At 46.6% G+C, this 10,000-nt stretch overlaps 1 protein-coding gene across 1 annotated transcript in view; it reads left to right on the top strand.

Annotated features, from left to right (window-relative positions):
- LOC109479341 (myeloperoxidase-like) overlaps positions 1 to 10,000 on the top strand; it is a gene marked incomplete at its 3' end in the record, with an annotated part of 32,367 nt that overhangs the window by 19,385 nt on the left and 2,982 nt on the right. The window contains exons 3-9 of the mRNA XM_019781291.1: positions 6,068 to 6,203; positions 6,390 to 6,604; positions 7,179 to 7,358; positions 7,629 to 7,874; positions 8,365 to 8,637; positions 8,866 to 9,006; positions 9,338 to 9,754. Coding sequence (XP_019636850.1) covers positions 6,068 to 6,203; positions 6,390 to 6,604; positions 7,179 to 7,358; positions 7,629 to 7,874; positions 8,365 to 8,637; positions 8,866 to 9,006; positions 9,338 to 9,754 — 1,608 coding nt within the window. The remainder of the gene's footprint in view (positions 1 to 6,067; positions 6,204 to 6,389; positions 6,605 to 7,178; positions 7,359 to 7,628; positions 7,875 to 8,364; positions 8,638 to 8,865; positions 9,007 to 9,337; positions 9,755 to 10,000) is intronic.

Below are 10,000 nucleotides of genomic sequence, written 5' to 3'. Positions count from 1 at the left end.
AAAATTGAAAAAAAGCCATTTTTGGGACGTTTTCAGCGAACCATGACCGCTTAAAAGGCAGATACAATTAGTTGATTTTTTCACAGTTAACTTTGAACTTTGTACACATCGAATCAGAAAATATCATGGGTTCTTCATGGGACGGACCACAGTGACACCAAGACTAAACCATTGATTCCATTGTGGAAGAATTGCAACCACTGCATTATCGGCAAAGCATCCATATCTTGGCTATAGAATAAAAAAAACGAAATCTCAAGCTTTTTCCATGTGGCAAGGAATCTTACTTTGCACTCACAAAAGATAATTCTTTCTGGACTGACAACATGGTAACAGTTATCATGGGGAGGGGGTGTTTTCAGGCCCACTTTCTTGTTGATTCTTCTAATTTAGTTTGGCTATGTTAACTTTGTAAATATTCATGAAATTTTGTGTGTTCCCTAAAACTACGTAATTCAGCCTTTTGTACAATACATTGTATTATTAGGTTGCAATGTTGTTTTATGTCAATTTGCAAATAAACCATTTATATATATTTAACGTCTGAACAGCTTTAGCTAGAACCACCAAACTTGGTGACTTTTTCTCAAATAGATTTGGCAATGTTTTAATATTGGTGAGTTTCATTCATAATTTTTCATGTTGCCATGGCAACGGGTTGCTGACAAGCATATCTTACAAAATTCAGTTATTTTAGTTGAAGAAAGTTTTGTTCTTGTAACATTGTACTTTTTATCAAACATTTATGACATTCATGTCTAGTCATGAAATGTTGGAATATAAAAAAAAATGATGAACTTCCCATGGCCCCACCCACGCCGGCCATTCTTACGGCCCCGGGGAGTCACACCTGTGGGATCGACTGTCGCCATGGCCCGGCCTACGCTATTCTCACGGCCCTGTCCGACTATTGTCGAGATGAACACGAGCATGACCATAAGTGGGAGGGGCAGTTATCACATCATCAGAAACTCTCAGAAATCGTGACATCTGCTCAAGCATGAAGGTGGGAGAAGGGCTTATAAAGGGCCGCCTCGTGGCAGGGGACAGACAGGTAGACGCAGACAGGTGTCACGGACGAGAGACCGTCACTGCCTTGAATTCGTCCTCTCGGCTCCGCATCGTGTCCTGTCGGCCCGTTTTTCGTGTCCTGTCGGCTTGGCATCTTGTCCCGTCGGCTTCGCATCGTGTCCTGTCGGCTCGACGTTGTGTCCCGTCGGCTAGGCATCGTCTTTCGTCGGCTCGGCGTCGTCTCTTGTCGGCACCGCTCTCACAGACGTCATGTTAGCAAAGTAAGCTGAACGTTATTTGTCATTTTTCGCACCCCCAATTTAACTTCTTCTACTTTGGCGAGTCAGTCGAAAGTTTCGAAATGTTTGAAACATTTGTGGTTGTTTGAAAGCTAAGTAAGGGTAGGCATGGATGGCTGGTGTCCGGGGTACGTCAGTGTTTGTCGCATTCTCTGTGATCGGCACACGCTCCGGAAGCATTCGGCACGGTTGGCAGAGGATTAGGATAAAATGCTGTGTAGTTTGGACCACATTCGTCTCCAAAGTTAACCCCCGAAAACGCGCCAAACACTAACTGACATATCCTCGAACACCAGCCAACGATGCCGGCCCTCCCAAACATCAAATTTGTCTTCAAATTTTACCCCCGAACATGCGACAAACACTGCGCGGTCCTTCCCGGGCTGATTTTGACCGAGGTGTTGGAAATAGAACAGGGGCGGGGCTTACGGTGTTTGATCGGAAAGGTCCATTCCTTGCATGACAAATATAGTGACAAAAATAGATGCCACGATGCCCAAGAGAAGGCAATTTTCTAGAACATTGAAAAATTCCACGAAGTTCTGAACTTTCACTGCATGTCATGATTGTATGTACGTAGGGGACCCCTGGTCTGTTTATTATGGTCCCTGATTCTACATATTTCATTCGGGACAGAGTTGGAAAATGGTTAGAATGGAGTACGAGTTTTCGGCAAGTGGTCGGGATGGCTGGAAGTAGGTTGGTCAGCATTTGGGGTTGGTTCGGCGAATGGTTCTGAATTGGTTAGGTCACAGTCGGCGCGCAAGACTGAATCCGGCTTCGGGGAACGAGCCTCCAGCGGCCCGGGTTTGGGGCTGATATATACATTCTCTATTAGGCCACACCGACTTAATTGTATGGGTGACATCCGCGCGCGCATTGATTTTCGCTTGTTCTAAGTAAATCACATCCTCCATGGCTCCGGCCTGGGTGCCATCCTCCCAAGTCCATGGTAGCCAGCGACAACAGGGAGCCGTTGGTAACTACGGAGGATGGCAACCAGGCTACCGAAGCTCCATGGAACTAAAAAATATCAGTACAGTGCCTATTCATAAATGCCGCAAAAGGCCAGTATGTGCCGGCTTGTCCTCGCGCACTAGTTTGGGTGTCTTCAGAGGATGTAATCTATAAAATTAAGTCGGTGTGGCCTTACTGAACTATCGGTCATGACTTTACAACAACAACAAAAAAAGTATTAGTATTTCGAAGTAGTATAAGGATTGGGACTTTGCGTGAGCGGTGACTGTTTGCAAATTGTCTATGTCATGAATTCATGAGTTACATGATAATGAATGCCAGGTAAGTTAAGGCTGCCGTAGGCGATAAACAGTGATATCATAGGTGAGTCCCGCTTTACTTTGCACACATACCGATGTTATCACATACCGATGTTATCAATCCCACAATCTGTATGAAACTCTTCATCGAATACGGCAAGGACATAATCCTGTAATTACCTTGGTAACACCTGTTCGGTACGCAGGGCTTACTCAGTAATCCACGGCAGAATCTGTCAAATTCATCAGTGGCCAAATACGTACAGTAGATACCAGCCAGATAAGTCTCATAATCTCCCCCTAAAGCAAAGTGCCAACTGCAACCATTTTAGGCTAACCTGGTATTTGTCACCATTGTCACATCCAGCATGTCGTGCAGTGCATTTATCGGAACGAGTGTTTAGAGAAAAAAGAGGGGTCTGTACGTGGGCCACTGTTCAGTTACTGGATTATCAGGGGTCTTTCGCTGTTTGTCTGTAATGGTAGCTCATAAAATGTGGTGGATTTTGTATTTATAAAAATATATGGTATTTTAGAAAACAACACCTGCTTCTAGGGTTCCCTTTAGTGGACCGAACTGAAGTGGTGAAGTCCATACGAAGTAGGCCTCTTGTAAGGTAGATTAGTCTCAAATACCGGTCTTTCTTCGAAGGAAAGATCATCTGTGTTGGTAGAATCCTCAGTTCCAACACAAAGAAGTAACTCACCATAAATATTCGGTCGAAGCCGTCAACCTTCATGAGATGTATGATGCAATCGCTGACTTTCCTGAAGTCGGAAGCGTGATGACGTCAGGGGTGCATCAAAAGTGGCGGGAAGACGGAATCTCCCACCGTCACGGTTCAGAGAGGGTTGGTGGGCCCTGATGTAAATCGCCTCCTTCACAAAGTAGTCCTTCTCCGTGCCCAATATTTATCTCTTATCCAGTGTAACTGTGTGGCCCGGGGCTCTATATGTACGTGTTGTGAAACTTCGGAAGTAGTAGAGCTGGGGCGCCTGTGCTCCAAAAATCTAGTAACGGAGTTCTAACTTCAGTTCTAATCACCCACTCGAGCATAAATTGGGTGTCATTCGTACATTGTTCCATAGAGCCGACACTATTATCACCGACCCCCCAGGACGGACAGTCAGAGAAAGAACACATTACTAAATCTCTGTTAAACTGTGGCTACCCTAAGTGGGCTGTACACAAGGTAACCACCCCCAAATCCACTTCCGTTACAAACCACAATCCGAACTCTTCCACGCGTCAAAACCGAGGGCTGGTGGTCTTACTGTACGTGAAAAATCTATCAAAAGCTACGGAGAATCTTCTGTACACACGGCATAAAAACTTGTTTTAAACAAACTTACGACAACCTACCTTACGACAAACTTACCTTACGACAAACTTACCTTACGACAAACTTACCTTACGACAACTTTTAGTGGCACCCAAGGACAAGACTCAGAAAGATCAGAAGTGTGGGGTGGTATATCACATACAGTGTGCAGGACAGAAGTTCAGGGAACCGTGCCCTGAAACATACATAGGAGGAACGGAACGGTCACTGAAAACTAGATTCTCGGAGCATAGGCGCCCCAGTTCTACTACTTCCGAAGTTTCACAACACGTACATATAGAGCCCCCGGGCCACACACTTACACTGGATAAGGTACGAATACTAGACACAGAGAAGGACTACTTTGTTAGGGGCGTGAAGGAGGCTTTTTACATCAGGGCCCATCAACGCTCTCTGAACCAAAAATGGTGGGAGATTTCGTCTTCCCGACACTTTTAATGCACTCCTGACGTCATCACGCTTCCGACTTCAGGAAAATCAGCGATTGCATCATACATCTGATGAAGGTTGACGGGTTCGACCGAATATTTATGGTGAGTTACTTCTTTGTGTTGGAACTGAGGATTCTACCAACACAGATGAGCTTTCCTTCGAAGGAAGGCCAGTATTTGAGACTAGTCTACCTTACAAGAGGCCCACTTGGTATGGACTTCACCACTTCAGTTCGGTCCACTAAAGGGAACCCTAGAAGCAGGTGTTGTTTTCTAAAACACCATATATTGTTATGAACACAAAGTCCTCCACATCTTGTGAGCTTACAATACAGACAAACAGCAAAAATCCCCTGATAATCCAGTAACTGAACAGTGGCCCACGTACAGACCCCTCTTTGTCTCTAAATACCTGTTCCAATGAATGCACTGCACGACATGCTGGATGTGACAATGGTGACAAATACCAGGTTAGTCCGGAAATGGTTGCCGTTGGCACTTTGCTTTAGGGGAGATTATAAGACTTATCTGGCTGGTATCTATTGCACTTATTTGGCCACTGATGACTTTGACAGATCCTGCCGTGGATTACTGAGTAAGCCCTGCGTACCGAACAGGTGTTACCAAGGTAATTACAGGATTATGTCCTTGCCGTATTCGATGAAGGGTTCCATACAGATTGTGGGAGTGATAAAATCGGTATGTGTGCAAAGTAAATCGGGACTTACCTACTGTATCACTGTTTATCGCCAACAGCAGGCTTAGTTAATACCGGCCCTAGTTAATATTTTCATCATTGGCATTACTAAGGCCATGTTTTGATTTGATTATACGGATGACATCCTCTGGGAATTCCAAGTGATGCGAGCGTGCGAATAGAAAGTTTGTCAAAAAATGTTGCCTTCGTTATGAAATCTAGTTGGTTATGAAAGTTGAACAAATGACTAAACACAAGGAGTAATTTCTTATTGACATGGTGAATGATAGACTCTTCATTTCCATTCCTTCACATTTTCTTGCCTTTTGGAATGAATTTTGGTATTCTGGGACGTATTTCAATATTTCAATTTGCGGCATATATTTGGTCACTTTGCAGCTACTTAGTACGATTTACAGTATGGTCGAAAACTTTTTTTTTGAAACGGACGAAAATAATGCGCGCGCGGATGTCATCCATATAATCAAAACATCACAGACACACCATTAGACACAACAGTGACGAAGATGTTCTCTGCTTTCAGGTTGATCCCGATGTTCTTCGCCGCGGTTGCCATGGCGCCGCTGGTTGTCATGGTTACCGGACAGAGCCCTTCGGAAGAAGAACTGCAGCAGGCGATCGCTCAGGCAACAGCAGAAAATGGAGCAGTCTCCGCAGGTGGGTGTTGTAATTAGCACCGTGATTTATCCAGAAACATGCTCAGGCACGGTCTACGCTTATCCAGAACCGTGCCAGAATCCATGCTCCTTAGTAAATTTTACCATACAGAGCACCCCCACCTCCATCCACTATGTTCTATTCTGTCTCTAAGGACAGTCTGACATCCAGGCAGTGGCAAAGCCTTGGCTGGAACATCCATCTGTCCAAACTGTTTCTCTGGTCTCTTCAGACACCGGTCTAATAACACATCATGACATGAGCAGCAAAGTTGTCGAAACTGGGGTCTCATGCCACATCTGTGACTAAGCTTACCCCGTGTGCCTTCCAGGTGATGAACCAGAGGAAGACCCGTTCTCCGGAGCTCTGAACGCGCTGGCCAGCGAACATCAGTCCACCCCGACGGACAGGGAGCTTAGCAGGTGTGCCACCGTCTTGGAGAAGGTGGCAAAACACTTCCTAGTCGGGTAAGACATCATATTATCCAGGACCGTGCATATCCAGTTCTATGTCCTGATTTTTTACATGGCATAGACCTTCTCGATACCACTGCATGCTGGGGAGTGCGGAGCACTATGGGTAGCGCGAAAAGTGAACTCCATTTTTTTCCAACCGCGTTGAATTCGTTTTTTAAAGACATCTTTCATTTTCAGTTCCGGTAGACGGTACACTATAGAAGCGCTGTCCGCCATCGACATTCGGAACGTGACAAGTGTTTGTGACGCCATCTGCAGACAGCCGACGTGCCCTACACCAGCCGTCCCAGAGTTCCGTTCGGCAAATGGCCGTTGCAACAACCGGAACCACCCCCTGTGGGGAAGTAGTGAGCAACCCTTAAGAAGGATGCTGGAGCCAGAATACGGCGACGGTATGTAGAAGTTAGCTCGATTACATCATGCTTCTAGCAGACCTTGCACTGGTCAGGCCCCTAGCCTGACTACATCACGCTTCTAGCAGCCCTTCCACTGTTCAGGTCCCTAGCCTGACTACATCACGCTTCTAGCAACCCTTCCACTGGTCAGGCCCCTAGCCTGACTACATCACGCTTCTAGCAGCCCTTCCACTGGTCAGTCTCCTATAGCCTGATTACATCACGCTTCTAGCAACCCTTCCACTGGTCAGGCCCCTAGCCTGACTACATCACGCTTCTAGCAGCCCTTCCACTGGTCAGGCCCCTAGCCTGACTACATCACGCTTCTAGCAACCCTTCCACTCGCCAGACCCCTAGCCTGACTACATCACGCTTCTAGCAGCCCTTCCACTGGTCAGGCCCCTAGCCTGACTACATCACGCTTCTAGCAGCCCTTCCACTGGTCAGGCTCCTAGCCTGATTACATAACACGTCTAGCTCCAAATTTCAAACCCATTCTGGCATAGAACTAGACAAACACGGTTCTAGATACAATATCTGCGCTCCTAAAACGTTTACTCTGTTTTGTCAGGCCTGACGACCCCCCGCAGCAAAGGGCGTGATGGCGCCCCCCTCCCCAGCGCGCGGCTGGTCAGCACGACCATGCACGAGGACCTGCGGAAATCCAGCCCGGTCAACACCCACATGGTCATGCAGTTCGGACAGTTCCTGGACCACGACATCACTCTCACGCCCAACTTCCAGGAACAAGGTTCGTTAAAACATGAAAAGTATCTCTATTAAGTGTTCAACAGAAAAAAAATAAGACTATCTGAATAATTCGAATCATCTCCGGTCTTAGAATCAGGCTTGTCTGAATGGGGCTGGGAATGCCATCATATGGACGCATAACATTAACATTGGGTGAAAGATTAAAAGTCGGTATCGTCCATCAGGTCCCGGTTGAAAGTGCAGTGCTCTCCTACCTTCATTACTCTCCATATTTCACATCTTATGCCTGATTTCAACCATGCATCTGCAGGTCTCCGCTGTACCTGTGGTACCAATTGCGAACAGGAGGAACGCTGTTTCAACATCAACATCCCTTCAGTCGACCCTGACTTCGCAGGGAGGCCCTGCTTGCCGTTTGCTCGCTCTCTATCCGGTCCAAACGAAGGGTGCCGCTTGGGCCGCCGACAGCAGTTGAACCAAATCACCGCCTTCGTGGACGCCTCCAACGTCTACGGCTCCTCGAACGAAGAGATAGAGGAGCTCAGAGAACACGCTGGTAAGTACTACACGAACTCACGTCGCTGCTTTCTGGTATGATGTTCTCCACCCCTCTAATAGATGATGAGTCACTTTCGTCCTGATCTTTCTTTTATCTTGCTATTAACCCCACAGGTCAAGAACAAAAGTGACTCGGTTGGATACCAAGCAATTACAACTAATGACTGACATCACTATCAGTTCCAGAACTGTGTTGTTGTCAAGAACAGTACTTAAGACAGATTCATGTTAGCTAGGCCACGGGTCTCGATAGTCCAAGGATATCCAGAATAGTGCTTTATCCAGATCCATGCTAGGGCACGTGTATCATACGGGTTTTCAGAACCGTGTCTGGGATAAAAACTACGTCCTTGGATACGCGGAGACTATCCAGAACCATGCCTGATTCTAACCCTATACCCGCTCAGACATATATGTAGAAGTAGATAGGCACGTTCTAGATATAATAGATAAGCACTGTTGACCCTTGATCTCCTTTGTTGCAAAAGGCTCTGCGGGTTCCAATCAAGTTACATGTCCGACGGGCTACGAACGCTTCCAGCAAAACTGCTTTAAGGCCTTCCCCTCACAAAAAGACCGCAGCTGGCTTCTGAAGGCCTGCATGGAAGATGACGGTGTGCTGGCCATGCCGAAAGACGCCGCCACTAACGCGTTCCTGGTCCAGCTGAAGAATGCAGTTCGGACGAACGTCAACTTCTACATCGGACTGGATGATCAAACCACTGAAGGACAATGGCGCTTTGCTGACGGAACCAGATTGGGTAACAGAAACTGTTGATTGTTCTTCATTGTTTCAACCTTGCCACTCTACTATACTGCTATTACTATACTGGGAAGAGTGTAGGATGTCAATGACTGGACCTTACTCTACAATTGAGTCCTTAAATTTGATAAGACATCACAAGCATAAAGACAGAGTTAAGGAGACTGTATAAGAAGGCATGTTGCTCTCGCCACTTCCTGTTGCAAAATTCACGTCTTTTTCACAGGTTCCTACAACAACTGGAACCCAGGGCAACCAAACAATGGAGGGGACTGCGTCGTTTTGCTGCCAGGGGCGGAAGGCAAGTGGGACGACACGAGTTGCTCCACCGGGTATTTCATCTGCCAAGCCCGGGGTATCCCATCTGGTACGTTTCCCCAACTTGTTTAATCCCCTGTAACATTTATTCTATCCAGAACCGTGCCTATCTAGTTCTTTGCCTAAATGGGTATATCGATGCAAGGAAGATACGCAGTGAATAGTTACATGTGATCCACTACAGTATATAGCATTGGTACAAGGTTGAACGTCAGATATTTTACTTTAGGTGAATTTAACGTGAATCGCACTTGACGTGCTTCGGGCGTGTTATGTCAAAGAACGCATTGACCATAACTTAAGTCTTGACTATATCCTATACGATATCGCGATATAGTACAGCCATGCAGATGTATTTTTTTCGTTTACTTTTCTCGCAGGTGGCAATCTCGCCTTGGGGCGACCCACGCTGCAGTCTGGCACGACTTCGGGGGGAGTGTCCTCACGGGCAGTGGACGGCAACACTGACAGGAGATGGGGTGGAGGGTCCTGCATCTTCACTAACAGCCAGAACAAACCCTGGTGGCGTGTAGACCTGGGCAGGTCACAAGCCATCGACACAGTTGTCGTCTTCAGCGGATCCGATAATGGCTATCACAACTATCTGAACAACTTCAACGTTCACGTCGGCGACTCTCCCACCGTGCGGTCCAACCCGCAATGCGGCGGGAACCACCCCGTGGCAGCCGGGCGACAGAAGATCACAGTGGACTGTGACGGTCGGAGGGGCCGATATGTCGGCATCTCACTCCCTCACACCCAGTATCTCGAGCTATGTGAGGTTCTGGTCTTTGGAGGTATGTGTTTCCCCGTATGATTGTGCAAAATTTGTTTCTGGATGTTGATGAACCTAATTGTTCTGTGATTGCCAAATCACACACAAAAAAAGGATTAACCCAAGGTTTGGACTAATAAACGTCTTTGTCAAGGAATGAGAAATATTCCACTTATCATGAAAGTTCATCTGTGTTGGTAGTAATCATAGTAAAAGGTTGAACTTTATTCCAACACACAGTTTACAAAGATCAAATTTTCAGCGACCA

This window comes from Branchiostoma belcheri, unplaced genomic scaffold (genome assembly GCF_001625305.1).
Source record: "Branchiostoma belcheri isolate BF01 breed outbred unplaced genomic scaffold, Haploidv18h27 scaffold48, whole genome shotgun sequence".
Lineage (NCBI taxonomy): Eukaryota > Metazoa > Chordata > Leptocardii > Amphioxiformes > Branchiostomatidae > Branchiostoma > Branchiostoma belcheri.
This window is presented reverse-complemented; position numbering and strand designations above follow the sequence as displayed.